General features: G+C 38.0%; 1 protein-coding gene and 1 long non-coding RNA gene across 5 annotated transcripts in view; both read left to right on the top strand.

Moving 5' to 3' along the window:
• Window positions 1-25050, top strand: part of slc2a9l2 (solute carrier family 2 member 9, like 2) — a 131433-nt gene that overhangs the window by 91107 nt on the left and 15276 nt on the right. For all 4 annotated transcript variants that reach the window (XM_044122796.1, XM_044122793.1, XM_044122794.1 and 1 more), the window contains one exon: window positions 6933-7060. In XM_044122796.1, the coding sequence (XP_043978731.1) occupies window positions 6933-7060 (128 nt within the window). The remainder of the gene's footprint in view (window positions 1-6932; window positions 7061-25050) is intronic.
• On the top strand, window positions 17445-23193 carry LOC122834404. Its single transcript, XR_006371202.1, has 4 exons — window positions 17445-17892; window positions 18084-18232; window positions 18298-18368; window positions 22697-23193. It is a non-coding gene; the product is annotated as an uncharacterized LOC122834404 (long non-coding RNA).

The following is a 25050-nucleotide window of genomic DNA, read 5'->3' as shown; positions in this document are numbered from 1 at the left end:
ACGCACAACAAATATTGCGCTAAACAAAAACAGAAATAACTCGAAGCATAAAAGCCGGAACTAGGAACATAATTTAAATCACAGGGGAAAGCAACAGGATTATGACTTCAAGGTGAGGTTTAGGCTTTTGTCACACATTCTTATCTTGCCTTGATTCCTGTATATGTGATATTGTTCTTTTCTTTACTAAATGTGAAGAAATGACACACAAGACGGTAGCTTTCTGTGAAAGAAAACGCCATGATTGGCTGCTCCCCCCATACTTACTAACCACTTGACCATCTGAGGATGCATATTTAACGCTCGGTAGCCTCAAAGTGTCCCTACGTGTAAAGTAGTAAAGTAATTATGACTTCATTACTTTTGCATTTGAATACTACATGCACAAATCCTCAGCAGTGTTGTATCTGTGTGGTAAATATAATGTCTGTAAGTTGCAGCACCGCATGTTTGATGTTTGCAGACATGTCCAAAGAAATCCATGGACTTCTATCACCTGGAGTTCAGTTTTCATAAGCTACAGTAACAGATGATTTGAAAGGGGATGTTTTATTTGTTTAAAGCTGTTTATCTGTAAATGGTGTCCAATATGTGTGACTGGTATTAACTCATGCATCAAACTACCAGAGAGCAAATTTATTAGTTTGATTTTCCTCATTCTTTTGCTAAAATTTTAAACTTTAAAGATACAAATTCTAGTCCTTCTCTTCCTAGAAACCTTTAATAACAAACCTGCAACTTAAGTTTTGGTTTTTTTTTCTGCCTTATCTCACTTGTAAAGATTGCAATCTGAGAAATAATGTTTTAATAAATCTAAAATGAACCAAGACATGGCACCACTATGATTCTCACCCTACAAGAGTTTCTAGGAGAGCTAAATTAACAAATTTCCCATATAGTCCCAGAAAGTTTACTTTTATTTTCTATTTTCTTATGTTTCCTCTAAATCAGTGTGACATCTATCATAGATGCAATGTATATCAGTATACAGTTACTGTAATAGTCTCTGTAGTGTCCAGATGTTTGTCGCACTGCCCAATCTCCCATTAATGTGGTGGGGATATTTAAGGGATTAGAGGTTAAAGTTCAGCTTTGATAAATCTTCTATTATGTAATTAGGATGTATTCATTGAGGCCGTTTACAGAGGTTCTTTGGAGCGTTGTACTTTATCTGACAACCTCAGCAGATGTGCAGTTTCACTAAGCGTTTGCTAATTGTTGCTGCTGCTAGTCTGTGCTGGAGAGGGACTCGGCTGGGAACCGAAGCTCCAAAGAGGTGCTTTGGATAAATAGGTGGCAGTAAATGGCTGCCATGAGAAATTCAAACATTTGCCAAATATGCATGAATGAGTCAAAGTGTGTCTGATGAAGAAATGACATAGTAGCATGATGTGAAGCTCAAAAAAGTTAATTTGCATAGTATCTCGTCTTTAAAGAAACTGAAAAATAATTCGGCCACATCATTTCTCACTGTTAGAACTTTTGAGGTATTTGATGCGTTGACGTTTTTCTATTAAATTCACTATTATATGTTCCGGTCCTCATTGGAAGAATGCAAAAATTTCAAGCACGTTGTTGAATTATGCAGATGAGCTGGGAAAACCTGTGTCAAAATCCATTACAAAAAACAGACAAAAAAAATAAATAAATACTTAGTTGCTCTCCAGTTGCCTGCAGGTCCCAGCTTGCGGCAGAACAGATGACGGTTTTGGCACCGTTGGTGTGAAAATGTGGCGTCTGAAGAGGTCAAGCTTGAACAGAAGGCTCTGCAGAAAAACCCATCACACATACGAGCCGTTTCTAGTCTGTCTGTCCTGCTTTGAGCCTTTACGGCTCATAGAGGTGGGATTTCCTTTGAACCTTCCTAACTGAAAGGTCTTATGCACTGTTACCAGGTTGCATTACTTTCTGTAGTCTGTTGTTTGTAATGGTATCATTTAATTGCAAATGAAAAAGTTGACCAAGAATTTCAGGCAAGAAAACAAAACGTATTTAAATTTTATGTTCATGACCAATAGAGGAAATTAAAAACACTTCTGTTTTTAAGATCCAAAAGAAAAGAGATTGATTAAATCTATCAAGTTTAGCAAGGAAATTATTAAATCTACAAGAAAGCAGCTCAGCAGCACATAACTTGTCAATAACATTGCCATTTATTTTTTTTTTAATGCTAATTAGTTTTGTGCAGTGCATATTTTTTTTCCAATATGTCTTTTTTGTCCCTCTTTAAAATGTCTGTGGAACTTAAACCTTCAAGTTAGAGCTTTACGGTCAATCTGCATTTGTTTCAACACTCGGCAATGAATAATGTTTGACAACACAGTTTATTCTATCAGTTCTGAGCTGAATTTAGCTGACTAAACTTTTTGCCTGTTTTTATTTGACCTTCATACCCTGGTCATTTTTTTTTTTTTTTTTTGGTAGCACTTTGACATTACACTGGCATATACGTGACATAACATGTGTCATGAACATAAAGGAGTCTTCATGAATGTCTATGACTATTGTCATGAAGTGTCATTCTGTAAATATTAACCCTTTTAATGCAAAGCTCCATTAAAAGTGTCAACTTTGCACTAAAAGTGTTTATGACAGTATAATGTCAGTCTGAACAACCCTTCAAATAAAGTGTTACTCTTTTTTTTTTTTTTAGAACAATTCCATTTTCATTTAATTTCTATTGAAATATATATTAAGTCTAAAACAAATTCCCATATAGGAGTTTCAGTGGCGTAGCTTCTTGTTGTCAGATACAGAACATCAACAGGGTGCCTGTGTGGGGAGCAGCACAGCAACTTATCTTTCATATTTACAAGGTCAGTCCACCAGCCCGAACTCAGTCTCCATTGTTAACAAACATTGACCAATAAGTGGTGTCAGATTTCACCGAGTTGCATTAATGCTGTGGCTTTTCACTGAGATGTGCAACGACTTCAGGATGTACCACTTTGTCTCCTATATGGAAGACTGTCAGCCGCCAGCGCCGCTAATGGCTTCATATAGATGTAGAAGTGCTGGCAAAGAATCTGTTGAAAACAAATATTGAGCTCTCTTTACTTGCTGCTGTGAATAATCCCTGCTTTGATCCAAGGGACGAACATTAGCGGGAAAAACTTTGGTGCATTTTGTTTCCTCCATGTGACTTCCAAGCCTCCTGTTTTTCTCGTCATGTTTCCTTTTCCCCCTTGGTTACCTTTTATTGTTCTGTATTATTGGCGGTTGTCTGAAAGCCAATCTTCATTCAGTCATTTGCATTCGATGGGTGTTTGACATGCTGACCATTCTTTTGTGCCGTCTAATCGACTGCATGAATGAGCACACGTTCGGTTTTAATTAGCGAGCCGCAACGTCTCCAACCCTTTGCATGAAGCTGTTGCTGAACTGAAGAGTTTCTTCAGCGACCGACCTTCTGTTTTCTAGGTGCTCCAGAGAGCGTGATTGCAGATCCTTTCTCCCAGCAGTTATTAGACTCTAAAGGTGTTTACATCCCTGCTGGCATTTGCACTGTTTTGACCAATTTTTGAAAAGGTTTTGTTTTTCTGTACTACACCGATATTCTGTATTGTAAAAATGTATTGTACAATTTAAAGACAGTCGTCCTGCTCAGTTGCACATCCCTTGGGTAGCGAGTACGATGTTTCTGTTCTGATAACTGCACAGTATTTTTTATGTCATCCTGTACAGTGCATTATTGTTGTTAATCTTGGTTTTTTTACATATAATTTTTTTGAAAACTTTTTTTGATGTTTTGTTTACCGTGGATTAGCTCCATGAAACAAAGCGGAATCAACATCCCTTGACGCTGCTGCTCCACCTGAATGTCCCCATGGTGGGACCATAAAGGCTATTTTAATGCTATTCTATTAATGAACATCATCTTGTTCAAAGTATGGGGTGTTTTTTTTTTTTTTTTTTCTCACAAGCAATTATTTTGAAGGAGATGCTAAGCCTTTATGTCAGAAACGTAGCTCCTTGTGTTCAGCTGAAAATGCCTTCGTGGTTTTTGTCTCTTTAGCTACAAAGGACAACAAATTATTGGCTGACCGGATTTAAAGCTTACATTTTTACTGTATTTATTCTTTTTTTGTAAGCTTCTTTAATATTTACAGACCGGCCTACTGTTAAGTAGGCAGTTTATATTATCATGCCAATAAAACAGTCTTGTGTGAGTACACACACATTTAATACATTTTGATGTAGGATTGTGAGTTCAACTAGCAGCAAACGTGTGTGTGGCCACGTAGCATGCGTTAGAATCCTTTGCACAAAACACTATCATCGCTTACATCAAAATTTCTCCAGCCTTATTTCAAACCCACCAGATAACATAAAATCCTGATATAAAAAAAATAATGTGAAAAGGTGACTTAAAGTTTCTTTCCTGTTGTACTGCCTCAAACCATGTAGACAGATTATTTCTTAAATAGACTAAGCAGCAATTACAGCTGCTAGGCTTTTTGGGGGCATTTCTTTATCATTGCCAACATTTTTTTTTTTTTTAAATCCAGTATTCTTAAAATAGCTCAAACCCAGTCGGATTGCATGGAAACTAGCTTCTAGTTTTGTTACAGTTTCTAAGTTGCATTTAGCTCTAATCCTCCACTTGATCAAACCTCATCAACCTCGTCTCGTCTCGTAGATTGTAGCGCCGGCTGTGTGATTAGGGTCACCGCAGGGTGAAGCTCTGCCATGGTCTTGAGTTAAGAATCCACATGATGACTTTTGGAGAGCTTTGCCATTAGTCGCCCCTGTTGACACATCGGCCCACCTCAGCAGTGGATCTCTTCATCTCTGCTGTGGTCGGAGGGGTTTCTCTTTGCCAGGCCTGTCGGTCTTGCCTCTGGTACGTTTGTAGTCGGACTCGTTCCATGTTGGGATGATGGACTGATCAGTGCTCCACGAGATGGCTGAAGCTTGGAGTGTTGTTTGATAACTCAAACCCTTTTTTAAGCTTCACCACTGAGTTTCTCTGTCTTTATCTTTGTACACTGAATACATCGGTGTGGGTTTGAGCTTTGAGTTAGGTTGTGACCCGATTATGAAGGATTAGGCTTGGCAATCCATGAGGAACAACCTCATGACACCGAATTTGATATGGAGGTTGACACAAAGTAAATTGAATTCTAAAATATTTCAAAGATAAATGTGAAAATGAACAAAGAAATGGAAAAATGATTTTTTTATGGATACGATGCTACAGTCAAAGACCTGAGTAGGTGTTGCCAGCTCCTTTTGAACTGCGCAGTTTGTTAGTTTCTTTTCTTTATCTTCCCCTGTTTGTTTCCTGGAAGATGGACAGTATCCCAACAGCTTTGCATAAGATGTAGCATAGAAAACATTTGATCTATTCTAGTCTTTTGAAGTTTTGCAACTGTTCCTAAGAGATAAAGTGCTGAACCTCTTTTATCGCACGAGAAAGAAACAATAGGTTGACTGCTCGTGTTACTTTCACCCCAATAAAGGCAGAATAATGGAAATATACAGGCCAGCCAACAAAGGAGTTATACATTTTAAGTTGAGTTATATTTTAGCCAAAGAAAAATCTTATAGAGACCTGATATTAAACTCCCAACCTCAACTTACAAAGCTTTCTGACCTGTTTAATAGTTACCGTAATGTGCTTTCTATTGAACAAAAAACTATTTCACTAATACAACCTTGTCATTTGTTGACACTTTGTCACATCACTCCGTATAATGCAACAGAATACCTTTTACTATGGTAACTCTGCATGTTGGCATCAAATATTCAGAATCCTGATAACCATTATTTAATAGTTAAAGCTGGAAATGTGCTAAACAACCTTCACTTTCCTTAAAGAAAACCCTGACTTGACCTTGCCTCACAGGGAAGCATCTGTTGTCTGTCCAGCTGCAGAGCTCAACTGAAACCCAAACCAGGGATTTCCTTCATATTATTATTATTATTATTATTATTATTACAGTATCCCAACTGCAAAGAAGAAAAAAAAATACATTGGCAAGAAATGTTTTACTCATAATTAATATAATGAAACTGCATTTGTGTTTTAGTTTGTGTTTTATTTCACGTCTCTTTCTGAATTTTTTTTATTTTTTACTGAATTAGTAAACAAATGATCCATCTGTCTGGGTTTCACCTGTGAACTCAATGCAGGCACATTAAAAGTACCCTCAACATTGGAATTAGGTGTGTTGGTTACTTGATAGGTGTAATGAATGCATGGTGCAATGAGGTGCACAACAATGAGACACACAGGCTCCTCTGTGTTTAGTGTCAACCCAGAGATTGAACTATTATTCTAAAAAAAACCCCAATTAAATAGTAAATTGTACCAATTTGTATCGACTGTAATGATAAATGCATTTGAGTTTGCATCGCTTTGAGCTTCATAAAAGTATTCGACCTTTTGACATAATTGCTTACTTTGCATTTAAACAGCCATTTTTTTCCACTTTGTTTAAACATCACAGCAGCCGTGTAACAGACAGAAATATACCTTCTGCTGGAGTTTTCATTTTGGATAGACCCTTCTTAGACAAACCGTACGTCTTGTGTGCCAATTCCGGAGTGATTTTTATCATCTGCTCTGATTTCGGAAGGTTTTAGCGGAGTTGCAACTGTTTGTTTTCCTTTAGTTTGTTTCAGAGCAACATATAGTTGAAATTAAAGTCAGGAAATTTAAGGAACCTGCCTTATTGTGCAGCTGAAAATGCAGTCCTACAGCATAAACTGCTGCAGAACCTTTACAGATGCTAGAAAATATAGAACAAATTCATAATCTGCACCAGTCTTTGATCTGCTGCCTGCAGCGAGAGCAAACAATAAAAAGTTATGAGGCACCTAAAGGCCGTTTGTTTGTTTTTCCAAGCTAAAACCATTTGTTTCTGTTAGTTGCTGTCAGCACTTTGTTGTAACTGATGGTTCATGTGTCTTTTCTCTCTCTCTCTCAGGTGGCATCCCATTTATCCTGACTGGAGAACTGTTTGAACAATCCTACAGACCTGCTGCTTTCATGATCGCCGGTACTGTGAACTGGTTGTCCAACTTTGCCGTGGGCCTCTTATTCCCCTTCATTCAAGTAAGATCTGCTGTCTAAACTAAAAGATGCACTCACTGCTTATGATTTATGGTGTTGGCGGAGATTTGGATAATGCTAAAAAATAACCGTTGCAAGAGACGGAACTGTAATAAGGAACAGAAGGAAAAGTAAATGCAAAAAAAAAAAAATCACTAAAATGTATCCATGGAGTGAAGTTTACACACACAGCATATATTTATATATATACTGTAGTTACTTTTCAGTTAGAAAGTGTATGGATTGATGAAAGAATGTAAGGTGTTAATATGAAATTAGTTGTGCTAAATTGCAAACCCTAGAATTTAAAGCACAATAACAACTTCAATCACAGCTTTTGAAATATTGAAAACTGAAATATAACTTCTTTCACTGCATTTTTCCATTGTACTCATCTTGTCTCGATACACATAAGTCCAAAAGGAGAATTTGAGTTCCATGTTGAAACTAAAAAATCCAGTCTTTCACTGATCAATAAACACGCCATAACAAATCACCACCAGAAAGTGCAGACAACAGTGACGTCAGTGAAGAGTCTGTGTCGGCTTCGTTTCAGGTTCAGTTAGGTGTTTAAAAATCAATACAGAGAACGTTCAATGGCTGTGAGCTAATTAAAAGAAAATGTAGAAACATGTCCACGGTTCATTTAGCTGCAGGAGAAAAAGAGAGAGAGCAAGACTTCCATCAGATAACAAGAAGGCTAAATGTATGGGAAAATTACATAAATGGAGTATAGCAAAGTTGTTCTTTTTTATTTTGAATCTTTTGAGCCTTTAACCTCTGTTACGGATTTGGAAAAATTGACAGTCTTTTGAAAATCCTTGAGTCACTGTAAGGATCTAGATTCTCTGGAAAATACAGAGGTTGCTGTTTTAAAAGTGCTGGTCGAACTGGTATCACCATCTCCAAGCTGAGAATTAAAATTAAATAATTTCACACACCCTCGCTACTGCCTGTGCCTCAAAGTGCTACAAAAAGTCCCTTAACATTAGTTTTCTACAGCATACATTAGAAGAATAAAGACCAAGGTTTGGATCACCCACCCACTGATGACAACCTAGACATTGGTATTCAGAGAAAAACGTGGAAATGGGGCATGTATTGGAAAAAATGTTCAGATGGATATTTTAAGGTTTTGTTGTGTAACGGTAGCTGTTATTGACCTACCTATGAACTACAAACACACCAGGTACAAACAATGTGCTAAATAATTCCAAAACGTCTGTCAATGAATCAGTGCTGAGTTTTTCAAGCCTTCCGTTCTTGAAATCATCTGCAGCTGAATGTGATGGGGTTTGACAGTCAGGACTTTACTCAGCGTCACGGTAGATGCTCTCAGTATTGTGCCAAATAGAAGATTTCTTAGCACTGAATTTAATAGTCTGAGCACAATCAGAGAAAGATGTCTTTCTGAATACCCTTCTTTAAAAAGACAGTTACAACTTTATGTTGTTTTTTTGCTTGTTTTTTGTTGCTGGCCAGAGCTTAAAAAAGACAAACATTAACTCTCCATTACTGCGACAGTGGCTGCCACCTTAACTGGCACAGCTGGTAAAGCAGACAAGCTGCGTTTGCTTTTATTTCCCAGCCAGGATTAAGGGACAAACTTTATTTGCCTTTTTAATGAGAAAACATCAGAGGCCTCACATTATATGGAAGAAAGGACCAGACTTAAAGTGCTGAAATAAGTTATGCAATGAATATTACAGCTCAGGGAAGATAACTACATTTTAAAAATAAGATGTCAGATGAGTTTAAGAGGCTGTTGATTATTATTGTCGCAGGGAAACTAGTTCTTGAATCAAATCTCAAAGGCTGATATTTGTTTACGATTGGTTTGCCTTAATGGTTACATTTGTACTGGATGTTAGGATCAGTAATGTTGGAATTATCACCTAATTTTCAAATCAGAGTCACTGTGACTTTATTTATGCTGTAATGTTTGTCCTGAGATGTTTTTGGTTTTTTTAAAATAAAAAATAAGGACACTGTTGTAGTGCTTTATGTTGCTGATTTGCTGTTTTGTCTGCAGAGTGTTTATAAGGTGAAACAGGTGAAAGGTGAAACATGACAGGATGATTAATACTTAGACATGAGACCTGCTATTTTCACTGTGCTATACACATGCTGGCTTTATATTTTGTTTGATTTTGCTTTAAAAATAGCAATAAACATGTCCAGGAGGCTGGAAAGCCTCCTTGACATCACCCCTGTCTTTATCTCTCTGCACATAGGGAAAGTTAATGTTACTTCCAGAAGTACCGTGTTGCTCAGATAAAAAGATAACTGTGCACTCAGAATGTGCTACACAAGAAAAACATAACATAAGGATGTTTTGCTGGCCTGTTGCAGTAATGCTTTTCAATATAACTTCCTCACATGTTCCTAACTACTCTACTGCACTCCCCAAGTTGTTTGATTTTGGTTAAGATTTATATCAGCACCTGAATTGTTATATTCAGCTCAATATTTCGTTTAACTAGTCCTTTGTGATTTGATATCTCAGTGAATGATAAAACTAAACCTGCACAATTCAGTAATTCCCACTCGATAAATTAAAGTGTTAATAAAAAGTTTAGGTATTTTCTTAACTTCATCACTAAAATGAAGCATTTCTTAAAGATTGATAATCACACAAACTGATGTTTTCAATCCTTGTCGTCCATTAGTTATAGTGATTTTCCGCTTGCGGTTAATAAAAATATAACATTTTATTTCTAAGAAGATTTAGAAAAACAAAATCAACTTTCAACTCAAAATCAAAATCAACTAGGTTTCCTTATAACTTTTTTACCATCTCAGTCATTTTAGAAAAAATGGAGGGACAACAAGTAGGCATCTGCTTGAATCGCTAGGTGACATTAAATTTGGACAGAAACAGCAGAATGTTCAAACCTAAAGAACAAACAAGAAAAAACATTTTCTGATCCAGCTGCACCCCAAATGCACAAAAATGCCTTCTAAGTTTTGTTAGCTTCATCGTCATGTTTTGCCAATGAGCATAAATAAATTTGATCATTGCTTCAGAAAAAACGTTTTTTTTTCCAGTCTGCACGACAATTCAGATGCTAATCTTCAAATTATGATTTTAGCTCCAACATAAACATGTAACAAAAATCCTTGAATGAGACTTTTTCATCTCTCTGAATCAGACTAGATGTACTGGCATCTACATATCACTAAGTGACAAAAAAAAATTCACAGTTCTACTTCTTGTCCTTATTAATCTCTTAAAATAACCTATCCACGTTAATTCAGTTTCTTAAAATAATATGGATAGAAGCATTGTTTGCTGCAATTCCAATTAATTCTCAATAGCCAATAAGGCACTTATCTGTTAAAAATATTTTGTTGCTGTGCAGTTATTTGTAGACCTTCATTTCATTCGCATGTAAAACATCAGTAGTTTTTAATGTTACCCGAGGTTTCAAATGTTCTCTCAAGAAGTGTGGGGTGAATGTTGTGTGTTTTAAAGGCCTTGAGACGATGACAGTTCAGCAAACATCACTAGACATCAACGCTCAGGAAAATAAAGCTTCAGTTTATTTTGCATAGGAAGAAGGGAAGACTTTGGGTCTCGGTTCAGTAACTGTTTAATAAAATGATATGAGATGATATGAGATTGCAGCAAAGGTCACCGCTTCCCATTTATGTTTTTTTTGTCAAATTTATGGTCCTCTTTGAAGCACCCCACATTCTCCCAACGAGCCTCTTAAGATGTGCTATGTTGTGAGCAAAGACCTTGGTTTAAGACAAAAACCGGCTGCTGTTGCAGGCATGTTTACGTTGTCAATACATTGTCTCTCTGCATTTTGCACTATTTTCACAGCTTTTGTTCCAGTCAGCAGGAAGATGGTGGTCAAGTTAAATCTGAATTGTTCAGATCTTTGAGTAATTTTGGTCTTAATTTTGAATATAACAGATAAAACGTTGTTCTAGGCAATTTAATTTAATAATCCTGCATATTTGATAGGCAGGAGATTACATAGATAAATACAGTAGCCTGGGAGGCACAGATATATAGAGAGAACTTTTATTGAAGTATATTTACAAAAGCACTGGTTCCCATTTGGTCTAAAGAACCTGGAACTTAAATCAACTACAGCAAAGAGTCCCTTCGTAGTTTTATGTTCTTATCAGCAGATACAGAAAACTGCTTTAGCTAAAGCATGATGTAGTCTATTTCTTGCCGTCTTATCTCATACTCGACTCGACAGCGAGCGAATAAAACAAGTAGATTTAGACAACCTCTGGGCCGCGGAAATTAGATTTATTTCTCAGCTCTTTCATCGTCTGTAGCGATAAGCTCAGCCGCTGTATTGCTTTTCTCAGATCCGGGCCAGACTGTCAGGACAGACAGCTGTAAAGAGATTAGATACTCTTGGTAATCTTCTCTGAGTTTGTGGAGTCAAATGTCCTGAACTGACATTCCCTTGAGCGAGGCCCGTCATGCAGCGGGACAACGTCGCAGAATCGGATCCATGGCCCAGGTGAACATTTAACCTTTTAATCCAAATCAATATCCTCCTGAAGCCGGTGGGTGAGTCACCAACAAGAGCTAAGCCTCGTTAATTCCACACCCTCACTGGCGGAAAATTTGGACAGACACTTCATTTTACAATTTATCCTCAGAAGAAAATTGAGAATCAAACGGCTATCCATGAGCTGCATTGACACGTCCAGATCAAATTAAATATCATCCAAAGGATTTAGGCAGGCTTAGGTATCGGTCACACCTCATAGGGCTCTACAAGTACGAGGTGGAATGAGTTGGTGTGCTTTCTCTCTTAAGGATTCCTGCATGGGTGTGTGACAGGAAAGTCTTTTACTCACATTTTATTGTGGACTTTTTTTCTCCCCTGCAAAATCAAAACACAAAAAAGTGAAACACTCTCATATGTCAGCGGGTAGCAAAACTGGGGAACAAAAAATATTCCTTGATGAATTTATACACACAAAACATGATGCAGTTACAAAAAAGGTGTTTCTTTAGTTTGAGGCCAAAATTTTAAAGCATGTCATGGTTGGAGATTAAACTAAGAGCCAAAAGATGCAGAAGAGGTAGAGGCAGCGAGTGAATATAAATTATTCATTGGGGGAAAAAAATAAAAAATTATAAACATGAACTTACCAAAACCAATGAGATCACAGCGAGCAACATTGAGGGAGCAGGTAAATGCAGGATTATAACAGGAGAAAACAGCAATGAGAGACTGAAAGGCAGGTGGTTCAATACTGGGAGTTTGAATGGTGGGACAATGGACCCGGACTGATTAACTAACAGGTTGCAGGTGTGAGGGGAGAGAGCAGAAGGCAGGCTGAGACGAAGAGAGAAAGAGAGCGTGTGTGTGTGTGTGTGTGTGTCACACTCACGCCCACACACACACACACACGCTCTCTTTCTCTCTTTACACACACACGCACAGTGTTTGTGATTACTACTTGTGAGGAATAATCACAAACAGGGGAGCTGGAAAATCAAATCTAACTCCAAGCAAAGATATATACAGGATATAAGCATAACCTGACTAAAATAATTAAGACCATACTGAACTAAAGCAAAATAGAAACAAGGCCGATCTAATCAAAATAAAATAACTAAGGAGAACAAATAACATATACTAAAGTTTAAACCCAGAAAAAACCAAAACAACCAAAGATCCAAACAAAACCTGGATGAGTCATGATGATGCAGGGTTTGAAAAGCAGGTTACCAGGGAATATTAATGAACTCAACACATAAAATATGAGGTATCATTGAGATTCTGAACGATACAGTCCTAAATCAGACATTTCTGATATCCATTGATGATGGATCAATTCAGCAACAAAGCAAAGCTAACCAATGGAGAAAAAATCCACTGAGCATTTCTCCTTGAAAATACGACTAAACGACACATATATGATTGTGTTAAATTTGGAAAGTAATTTATTTTGAGAGTGATTTTATTTTTGGCACTAGTTTTGTACATCTATTAGATATTAGTCTGAAGCTACTCTTGCTATAGATTAACTAAGGCAAAAACATAAAGAGTGACACCAGCCACTTTTTTAACCATAACTTCCTGATTACTCACCCAGGTCATTAAAAATGTTATCTGTCAAATATGTCTTTCTCTGCAAACAATTACACAAGCCCTTCACTATCTATGACTAGTATTCATGTTGCAAAGAATGTAAAAATGATTATTTTACACAAATTTCAGTTCTTCATCTGCCTTAGATAACTTCCCCACTTTGGGGAGAGTATACTTTCTGGATTATGCTAGTTTGGTCTAAAAAGATTTCTAAAGGAAACACTACCTGCTTTTTGCCCAACTTGAAATACCATCCAAGATAAAAGGTGGGTATACATAAGAAGAACAAAAATGGCTATGAAATGATAAACTGCTGAATGAAATGTCTCTTCACCTTAATTAAAGCTTCAGTTCACTAAATTACCAACAGATTGATCAATAGCAGGAGGAAGCAAAAACAATATACTGCTCTGACCGCAAATCCATGGCCAACCAAGCAGCAAGTTCATGACCTTTGTAGATTTTGACCTGTAGATTAGGAAACAGAAATTAGCTTCCCAGTAAAACCAAAAGAAGTAGCGTAATTTAAGAACTGCGAAGTGCACCTGAGCATAGCCCCACCCTCTAACTTTGAAAAGGAAAAAGAAAAGGTACATATAATGACCGCACTTAAGTCGTAGGTGTCCGTGTTGTAACATAAGGTATTTACATGGAACTTTTTTTTCTTACTTTTAATGAAATAAAAACTCCAAATATTTTTTCCAAGCACCTGTAACACGACTGCTTTAAAAAGAAAAAAATAAATAAATCCAGTAGCCTACAGGGAAAAGTCATTGATTGCTATTTTCCTCCTGCAGTCAGTGAGTGCATCAAACAAACTTAATTTGACGTTTTGTTTGATGTGCTTCTCCTACGCGCTTTGTGAAGCACTTTGCGATTTTATCTGTGAAAGATAAATAAAATTGTACTTTCTTACTAAAACCACCAAACTTCTTTGTTGTTGGAATTGAACAGCCTCACTTTACTTTTGCTCTTGGGCTTCGACACGCAGCAGTGCAGCCTTTCACATCAAAACATGCTGGCAAAAAGCCATGTATTAGCCACACTGCAAGTTTTCAAAGCTTGGGGAAAAAAAGTAGAAGATTACAGTCCAGAAATTACTGTAAGAGTGCTGGACCACCCGTCATTTAACCTTATACAGCTCTGTAAAAAACTAAGAGCCCACTGCTCTGAACCAGACTGAAAACCTCCTGGTTTTTCCACCAAATGTAGATTTCCGAACTTTTCCTGAGGTAAAACATTGGTATTGTTGTTTCTAAATGAATCTGAACTTGTTCTCTGAATTATTTCAGGTCTGAAAGCACTGGATCTTTTTGAAACAATTCTCATTTTCGGCAAATACACACAAAATTTTTGCTTGGAATTTCAGAGACATGTTGTCAGTAGTTCATAGAAAAAAAAGAACAGTGTTCATTTCACACAAACATATATCTGTAAAAAGTAAAATCAGAGAAACTGATAATTTTATGTGGTCTCTTAATTTTTTCCAGAGTCAAAATCCTTCAGTTTTGAATGAAACTTAGAAAAAGTTAGCATAAGGTTAGCCTGAATGGTTCCCTTTTAGCTTGTTATTGTCAAGCAGGACAAATAAAGACGTCAAAACACAGCAGCACTGGGAGGAGATGATATTCCTACCATTACACCAAACACAGGAAGAAGAAAACCAGTCTCTTGGTTTAGTCCTTTTTTTTTTTTTTTTTACTCCAGGCACAGAGGGCTCACTGCCCTGCCGAGGAATTACATTTTTCTGTATGCCCGTGGTATACAAAGATGCTGCACAGTGTGAGTGGACGCTGCTTAACTCAGCAGAGTTTAGGAAGCTTCCAACAGTGTTACAACCGCAGTGGAGAGGAATTAAGCCTGAGGGGTAAGTGCAGAAACAGCAGTGAGGGTGGAAGGAGGGGGGTCCCCATTGATGTACCACCCGTGTGTAGTTTTCTGTTACACGGAGTTGTAAAAGAGCCATCGCAGTGGCGTAGAGTGATATTGCCTCTGCCAAACCTGAGGCAATATCAAAAGATTTCCCCAGCAAAGACTGATTACAGCTCCTTGGTTGTGTGCTGAGAACATTTTTCAAGCGTGTCCAGGGTGACGAAAAATAAACTTGCAAGTGTTTACGAGTTATTAATTCATTTCTTCCTTAAACACTTGCTGCAGTAAGCTTGTAATAGGGTGACCATATTTTCATTTGGGAAAACCAGGACACCTTGGAGCGGGGGAAGGGGGGGGATCTCTGTTCCCATGTGTGGTGCACCTAAAAATCCCACCACAATCTTTAGTTTTTTTAAATTAATTTTTAAATAAGTTTCAGATAGAATTTATTCTATGTTCTAAAAGAAATATAACAGATTGCATTTTTGTTTACAGTTTTAATGCTTTCGTGGGGTGGGGACGGGAGTGATAGCGGTGAAGCGGAACCTTAGTGTAGGGGGCGGGGCGTTGCTTCCAGGTTGGTTTTGGGATGGACTTCCGCTCTGCCCCAAAAGCAATCTGGAAGCTAAAGACAGCGCTACGTTTCACTGCTGACTCCTCTCTGTTTTTCCCTCTAGGTCAGTATATAGTAAAGAAGGCCCACCGGGACGACTTTGTGGGATGTTTGTGTGTTGGCTGACGTGTTGTGTCGCTGATCCGCGGTTTCTGTGCGCTTTGCTGTTAGTGTTTTCGGGCGAGGGTGGTGTTGCTGTTGTGCTCTCTCGCTCTGGGGACCGTTATGTTTCGGCTTCTTCATTTGGGACCGTTGAAATATAACGTCTCTTTTTAGGAACGTTATATTTTAACGTCTCTATATTTTAGAAGTTTTATTTAGGTTTTTTTTTTAAAGGAAAAGAAGGAATACAGTAGAATTACACTCCGGTTTTGCGGCGGTTGATTTCTTCTCTTTGATGTATATGCCCCTGTTCTCGTCGACATTCAGGTTGATTTTTTTTTTTTTTTGAATTTCATGAAGCTGGACCAGTGGTAATGTGGAGTGATTTGCTTTTGTATAATATAAAGGTTTTGTGTATTCACAAATAAAATAAGAAAAGCAATCTGGAAGCTAAAGACAGCGCTACGCTTCACTGCTGACTCCTCTCTGTTTTTCACTCTAGATTGCATAATTACTATTACAGTAGTTCTGATACTCGGGACCTGTAATACATGCATAGAGATGTTTGTGGCATGCACTCACTTAACATAGGCCTACGTAATCCTACAATAACATGATATCACTTTGGCATGTTGTACTGACAGCCATGCTATCTATCTTCTGATTAAGAACAGGGCTGCCGCACTGACGCGGCTCAGGGATTACGTCACACGCAGCGCGGTGCTCAGTGCCCTAGTGCCTGTAGATTTAATGGTCCAATGAAGGTAATTTAAAAAACAGGACATTTCCTCACTTTCTAAAAAAACCCCGGGATGCCAGGGACAGGACGTGAAATACTTACAATACTGACGTTTGGTCACCCTAGTGTACCTGTACTGAACATTGTGTTTCTTTCTACGATACACTCTTTAAATGGGATGCATAAGTTTTGTCGCAGCCTTCCAAAAACCAAAATTTCCAACAAAGGTCTCTATGGGGCGCAGAGTGAGAGACAGTAACGGCAAGCTAGCCATCCAGTAAAGTCAAGTGTAGCCATATATTTATAGTTTTCTTCTGTTACCACAGCTATCAGTTCTTGATAATTGCAAAATAAACATTAAGCCTAAAACCATACTACTGCAACAGGCTGAATGTGCTGCTCTTTGTGTGGGAAATATTTGAGCGTTTTTTTTTTGTTTGTTTTTTTTTTGTGCCGTTGTCAGTTTCTATGGCAACAAGTCTGCGCGTAGCTGCGAGAAAGAAATGTTTTTTAGTTGTACTTTATCGGGTTTTCCCTTTGCTGTGGAGCACAGCACAAAATTTATTGGTTAACGGAATTATTCTACACCGGCAACGCAGCTACAGATGACATGTTGTCTTTTTGCCCTCCACCTTTTGTCTGCACATTTCCTTATATAAACAGTAACATGCAGGGGGTCTATATTTGTAACTCTGATTATGATTAAGTCTTTGCCTCACCAGATATGAACCTCACCGCACGTCACTGGCCTACTGTATAGTGATATGACATTCACGAATGATCCCATTCATCTGGACGGATCTTTAATAAGTCCTATAGTCCTTTGTTCTTGTAATGCTCTGCATAAACTGTAGTAGCTGTCATTATTTTTATTTAATTTAAAAATATATATAGATTTATTTAATTGGTGAATGAATAAAACAAGAACGCATAGCATCCTCCTTGCTCTTTGATTGTTTTCGTCTCCTGCCATGGTGGCAGACATTGCAGCAGCAGACAGGGTGAGAACGTCACGGTGCTCCTTCTGCTGGGTTACTTCTTGCTTGTTGCGCCTTGGACACTGTTCATAGTTGAGCGATGTTTATTGTTAATGCATCGCCTTAACTGCTATGTTTAACAGTGCAGACAGTTGTGGTTTCTGACATGGACAATATAGGCAACCGCCCAGGGTGTTATGTTTCAGGGATGGCAGGAGACCTCCACGGATTGTGGTACAGAGATGGAAGCAAAGCGGAATGAAGAGTTTGAATCGGTAATGATACTGGTTATGTAGGGCAGTAGCTTAAATATGTCAGAGGATGTCACCAAAATGTTAGATTTGTTCCTTGAGTTGTGGAAGTTGGGAAAGTGTGTCCATTGAAGAATGTCGTACTTGGCGTCCGTTACGGTGCGCTGGCAGTACAACGGTCAGTATTTGCTGTGAATTCTGAAGGTAAGCAATACTAACCGCCAGCTCCTCAATGTAGCCAAATGTTACTTTTAATGTCCAAGTAGTTAGTTTTGTATCGTTTTGTTTTTTCTTTTTTTTTTTATATATGCTGTATCTGTAAACCAAAAAAAACAAAACATAACTGCATTAATGAGACTTATGTTGACACGCAGTATTTGCTGTGAATTCTGAAGGCGAAGCCGCTGCGCTGTCGGGTGGTCCGAATAAACGGTCTGAACAACGATCTCAACCACCGTGTGTGTCCGATATGGGAGTGACACAAATCACTTTTTTTGGAAGGGTGAAAAGATTTCAATTTGGCTGTTCAGACAACGATTAAAAGGTAGGCTTTGAATCTGATTTACCCATGGTGAGAACTCAACCTAAGTTGTCTTTTCCATCGCAAAGTGAAAACAGGGAGAAGCTTTTTGGAACAGCGTTCCACTCAATCATGGTCACCTGGTCTTGACAAGGAGCTGGTACGAAAATCTAACTTTTGTCATGTTGTTGCTAATTAACTTTGGTGTTTTGAGGATTTAACCTCAATGTTAAATTAGCATCTTTAAACATTTTTAATAATTCTTGATTTATCTGAACCCAAAGAAGCCCATAACAGTTGATCTGCATTGTGCAAGTAAAAATGTAGAATTTATGATAAACAACTTTGTTCTACATAGCAATACAAATATTCAGAACAGTGCCATTTATGTTAAATATTTTAATAATGGTGCTGCTACAAATGAAGTACAAAAAAAATGTCAGCTCGCAGTTCTCCTTTAAGAAGCAAAACTAACTTAAAACTGGTTCCATGTAACCGCTCAGGTCATATTAGTTGGAAATTAAAATTTATTTCATGATCTGTAACATTTAAATATAAAATCTGTAACAAATGATGAAAGCCATTTCACAGCTCTGTAAGTCCTGCCGTCAGTCCAGTTTTCGACACTCACTAGGCCGTTTCCAGCCAGCCATCTTGCTTGTGTTCCCCCGTTTTTGCCGCATCAACGAATCGCCGCATCAGTACCGCCAGCTCGTTCTCTGTGATGTCGTCGTTACGGAAACGCTGCTGGAGCTCCAGGCTGCACTTGTTTAGGGTACAGTGACCAACAAAGCTTGAGACGTTCACTACTTGTCCTAAAAACGATTGCAGAGATGACCTATAGGTTACCAACAAGTTCTGTATCATTTCCAAAATACTACAACAGATCAAAATAGATTCGTTCTCTCCATTAACTACAGTTAAAATGCTTAGTAGGGAGGCAGTAAGTAGAGGTGCACCGATAAATCAGTTCCGATTTCCTTAATTTAACGCAGTTGGCTGATATTTACATGTCATCCGCAAATGTCTGAAAATCAGTTGCTATATTTAACGACTTTACTGACAAAAAAAATAATAAATTGGTATCGGCCAAATTCAGAATTTGCAGAAAGTCTGCTGGTCAGGATTTTTAATGATTGCTGATCGGCCAGAAAACTTGTACGAGCTCCACCCAAGGAAGTAAAGTCCTTAGCTGCTGAGCGAAAGATAATTTGGCTCATTTGAACATGAGCTGAACCTCTAATGAGTTCCTGTGAAGGAGGAACCTTGTGTCTCACTTCTTCAGATGCAGCTGTGTGTTCGTACCGCCTGGTTTGATGAGCGGCAGGAAGTGAGTCAAGAAGTCTCTGGCAACAAAGAAGTTTGTCTGTAGGGTCAATTCTGCCTGGACAGCCACGGCAGTATGTAGTGTGAACTGGGCTTAAGACGTATATGTGCTTGTAAGATTTGGCTGTTTCTCCCTACCAGGAGGGTGGAAAGTGAGCTGGCTTTGCTGTTGCGAAGCAACATTGCATACATTAGATTTTTTCCACTGATGGAATCTGATGATGTCAAAGTGTTATGAGACAGAAGCCTTGAATATCCTGCATCTGAATCAAACTGGCAGATCGCAAGCAGCAGCAGCACGGACGTTGGATTTGACGTATTGGATTTAATGTTACATTTTTTCGTAGCTTTTCTGAAAGGTCAGTTGGACAATCAAAATGTCGTCATTTGATAAGGATTCGTTGACGCAGTCTCAAATTAGACTAATGTCTAGAGATGAATTAGTTACCTTGGTTGTGGATTGGCTGCAAAGGCAAAGGTTAAAAGAGAGATCTGCCATCCTGATCAAGGAGAACACACTGGAGCAGGACTTGGTAAAAGCCCATGATCAAATCGGGCTTCTAAATGAGAAAATTGAGTCATTAAACAAAGAGCTAAACACTTCTCAAAGGCACAACAAATATCTGAATTCTGAAAAAATACCAGCGTTAAAACTAGAGATAGCGACTTGGAGTCCACACAGGAATAAACTGATAGCTGAGGTGAAGTCTTACCAAAGTAAACTAAAAGATCTGCTAAACTCTTTCAAAACCCTGGAGAGGGAATCAAAACTTCAGATTGAAAGGACCGAAGAAGAAAAAAGGCAAGTGACAGCAGAATTTGCGGCATACAGACTGAAAACTGAAAAGAACGAAATTGAAATGAAGAAACTTGAAATCGAATTGTCCAGGAAGGTGAATAACATCGAATTGAAAAACAACAAAATACTGAAAGAGAAAGAGAAGTCCAAACTTCTGGGTTTGCATTTGAGCCTGCACTGGCTCAGGAAAAACACTGAAGCAGGGTTTTACTAGAATGCCTAATGAAAAAAGATTGGCAGCTCAATGAACTCCTGTACGAGAAGGCAAAGAAACGACCCTCGAAGGTAAAGAGAGAGGCTGAGAAAGGGAAAAAAAGTTTAGAACCTACTGCGTCAGATTGGATACAGCTAAAAGGAGACAATGTGGCTTTAAATGCTGAGATAGCAGCACTAATGGAGAACAGACAAAAAGATCAGAATCAAATAAAAGAACTAACCGAGCAACTGTCAAAGATCAGAAGAGAGGTGATCATCGAGAGAGTTGAACAAGAGGATTTGGAGGAATCCATAAATAATGAAGAGGATGACATTGCTGTGGTGAGACTGGATGTCGAAAACAATATAAAGCCACTAACTGAAAGGAGAAAAATTAGATGTCTGCCACCAATTGTGTCAAACCTCCAGCCACCCAAACCAAAGTCATCTTCTAATCAAAGAACTTTGTGTTTGGATGAGGGCAAGTTAATGCCAGATTTTAAAGACAATCTAACAACACAGTTTAAGCCAGAGCCCCCTAGCGAAAGGAACCCTGGAAGACGTCCATTTACAACGGGAGGCAGGAAGCCCTGTAAATTCTGAGGGGAGAAAAAAATAGCGGTCAACCTGGAGGGAGAGGAGAAGGTTGAAGGCAACAGAATATCATGAGGTGCGTTTGTGAACGTCGCGTACAAGAGGCGTATACACCTTGGGGCTGGGCTTTAACCCATGGAGCCCAGCAGGGCACAGCCGAAGAGGAGACAGGATTCCCTCTTCACACGGACTCACCACCTGTGGGAGAGACAAACTGTTGGGGTGGCAGCAGAAGATGGGGATCTTCGGGGAAAAAATAAAAGTTGGTTTCAACTAAATTGCCATTAATCTTGGTCAAGTAAATTATTTGGTCCAAAGCGTTGCACGTTAGTTGGGCTGGCTCTTTTAAATTACATAAGTTACATAAATTACATCAGAGCATAAGTAAATTACATTACAAGTAAATGAGTTTGATCAACCTTAATAAATTAATTTGAGCCAAAACATTTGCTTTAAATTGGAATAACCATAATATATTAAGTTCAGCCAACACGTTTGATTTAGAATCAACCATAGAATAACAATAGTAACATAAGTTGGGGCACTGACGTGGCTCAGGGATTATGTCACGCAGCGCGGTGCGCAGTGCCCTAGTGCCTGTAAATTTAATGGTCCAATGAAGGTAATTTAAAAAACAGGACATTTCCTCACTTTCTAAAAAAAAAAAACCCGGGACAGGACGTGAAATACGGACGTTTGGTCACCCTACCTTGTAAAAACTAAATAATTGACAGAAGAGCAGATGGCGACTTGGTTTACGGTTTCAGTAACGTTTCAGCACGCTGGACCTGAAGTAATTCTGCTGAGCCCTGTTTTCCTGAGACTTAGAAGACACGTTTAGTAGATACATTTTGTGTGCTTATGGGATGCACTTTTACACCCTTTTCTCTTTGGAAATGCAGGATTATAACAGGAGAAAACAGCAATGAGAGAGTGAAAGGCAATACTGGATTCATGCCCAGTCTGTTTTTCAAAGCTTTAACTGCTAAACTCATTTTAGAAAACCACTGGTAATACTTTTCTGTTTAATTTAAATGTATTTTGGGATAAACATAGATAGGTAACTAATCAAGGAAAGAGAAAATGAAAAGCCAATGACAAACTACTCTTTAGAAGGAAAGTAAAACAAAACATAAAAATGAGCAAAAACGTAACACCTTTTAATCATGACGCTCAGGAAAAACATTACAAAATAAAAAAGAATTTCTATAATTAGGTACATAGAGATGAAGATAATTGCTTAAAACCACGAAGACCCATTTGCTGCCTGGGGCGGAAAAAAAAAAATACATATTGCTCTTGTTTGCTACTTTTGAAACGGTAAGAATGATTAGTAACTAGCAGCCTTGAGCATCCACTGCTCCTGATCTGCATTGGAAATGTGTGGAGAGGATCTATCCTCAAATAGATGTTAGCGTTCTGTAAGAGACACCAGGTAACAAAGCTCCTCACAATGTTTGTGGATATTCTCAGTTTCTCTCTGGTCTCTTGCTTCCTTCGTGTTCACCTTTGATCTATAAAGTGATCTTTAATGTTTTGCCAGGGGTCCTGAGTGAGCATGTTCTTCATCGCAGGTTCACAAGCTGGATCCCATGTGGCTGTGACGCGCTTTGAAGCTACTTTAATCATCCTTTACGGATTGGTGTCATGTCTGCTTGATCTCAGGGAGAAGGCTATAAATATAGCCTTCACAGCTTTCCAGATCGTCCAAAAGACTGAACCGTCAGATAAATTGTCTCTTAATATGCTGTATTTGAACCTTTTTATTAATTCTTAAATGACCTATTAAAACCCCATAACTATCTACTCGTGAATGTAATTGTGCAATCCGACACGCATTAAAGATGTTATTGAGTTGGAGAATAGGATGAATAAGGTTGTTTTATTTGAAAATCAAACATAATTGTTCGCTTTACTTCATACATACTCTTTAGTCAGCCTCTTCCTCCTCCAGCTTGATGTTATACCCTCTACCTTTTGTTGCTGTGCAGTAGACTGACATTCTTTTCATTAAGCAGATTCAACTGTGTCCTGCACCGTTTTTAAATTTTCAAGCCGTCATTAAAATGGCTTTGTGTCCTCCTCCTTTTGCTGTTGCCCTTTCCCTTTCTTTTTAACAGAACTGTATTCTCCGATACAAAGTAGATCCATTAAAAAGAGCAGTTTGTGTTTAAATTAAACATGCTCTTCATATTTCACATTCTTACAAATGTAGTCCTCGCACATGCCCTGACCTTAATCTGAGCATCATCCAGATGTTCATTCAAACTGTTTGGCTTTTTGTTGTTGTTTTTTTTTAAGTTGGCGAAGGTTTGTCTGAAAGTCAAATCTGAAGTCGGCTTTATCCATCATTCTGGATGGATGCAGAAATTTTAACCTGCAGCCTGATTAAAATTCCTAGCAGGCGTCTGTGAACCTGCTTCGCATGTTGACAGTTTGTTCCCGGTTGAGTTGATCTTTTTCAACGCATCAGTCTCCCTTTTGCTAATTTTATTTTGAACAGTGTGTTAAATGACTCGTAATTCCAATTGAGGAGTTTTGATTCCGACTTTTACTTTGGTGTTTTTTATTCATGTTTTTTTTATTGTAATTTGCGGTGTTCATTCTTTTTTTGTTTGTAGATCTGCAAATGTCTCAATGACTGTTTTCAACAGTGAAGATTTCTACTACTATCAAAAATGGTGATAGTGAGGTAGCCATATTGGAGAGCCATTTTTTTCCCCCTCTGATTGTGATCATTTTTATTCAACACTACAGATAACATGAAATGAAAAACAAGCAAAAAAAATGACTGTTGGTATTTTATTGTCAATTGTTAATTTATGATGTAAGTGAAGTTAACACGGTACTGCACAAAAAATATAATAGTTTGATTTTTAAGTGCTAGTTTGATGAAAATATTTATCCTCGTACATTTTAAGAAAAATATATTTTATGTTTGCACAAGGGTATATAGGAAATTAAATGAAATAATCACTATAGTCTCCTGGTTTTATAATAATGAGCATTTTTTATACACCTAATATACAAAAGACACACAAAATATTTCCCCAAAACTGTAATTTTGGAGTTTGATTGTAACTGATCCAAATTTTAGCCAACCTAAAGTATACCATAAACAGCAGTCTGACATTATCCAGATGTTTTTGGTGTCACATCACAGCTGTATTTATATGCTTTCAAGTGAAATGTTCTTTTAAAAACCATGCCAGACTGATAAACATTTGATTCTGCGCCACTGGAAAGTGTTAATTTCTTCCTCTCCTCAGCTTTAAAGGTGAAAATATTTGGTTCAAAATGCGTTTTGCCATTACTAACAACCCTCAAACACGTATTTACACTGTTAGCCATGAATGTTATCCTTATACTGATCTAGACTAAACATATCTACAGAGCTCAACTGCGTACGGTTTGTTATGACCTAAAATGATACCAATTACTGGAAATACTCAGTGATACCTTCAGGCAAAGATAACTTGGTCACACTTACGTGTTAATAAGATCCACTTAAAAACGAAGAAAGCAGAGCATCTTCTTAATGTGTCAGGCTCTGAATATGAGAAAGTACAATTTCTACATGAATATAGGGCTTTCTTATATTTGTCTTATAATTGGCCTCTGTAATAAGAATAAAAACTTTTATAAGTTCTGTGTTTTTAAATGGTCCTGTGAAGATTTGCAACAGTTTTCCTGTTAAAGCAGAATCTGATCAAGTTTCAAGAGCTTAATTTACATGCTGAGTTATTTTCTATTCACTCATTACCAGTTAGTTTAGGTTCAACTTCTTGTTCTAACTTTTAGGACCCTTCATGCTCGGGCCCCCAGTATGTTTCTGACATGCTTGTGCCTCAGTCTTCTGCTGGTCCACGGAGTCTGTTGATACCTAAACAGACTCGGCTTAAAATCCGTGGGAATCGGTCGTTTCCGG

This window comes from Gambusia affinis, linkage group LG07 (genome assembly GCF_019740435.1).
Source record: "Gambusia affinis linkage group LG07, SWU_Gaff_1.0, whole genome shotgun sequence".
Taxonomy (NCBI): Eukaryota; Metazoa; Chordata; class Actinopteri; order Cyprinodontiformes; family Poeciliidae; genus Gambusia; species Gambusia affinis.
The sequence above is the reverse complement of the archived record's forward strand: the minus strand, read 5'-3'. Positions and strand labels throughout refer to the sequence as shown.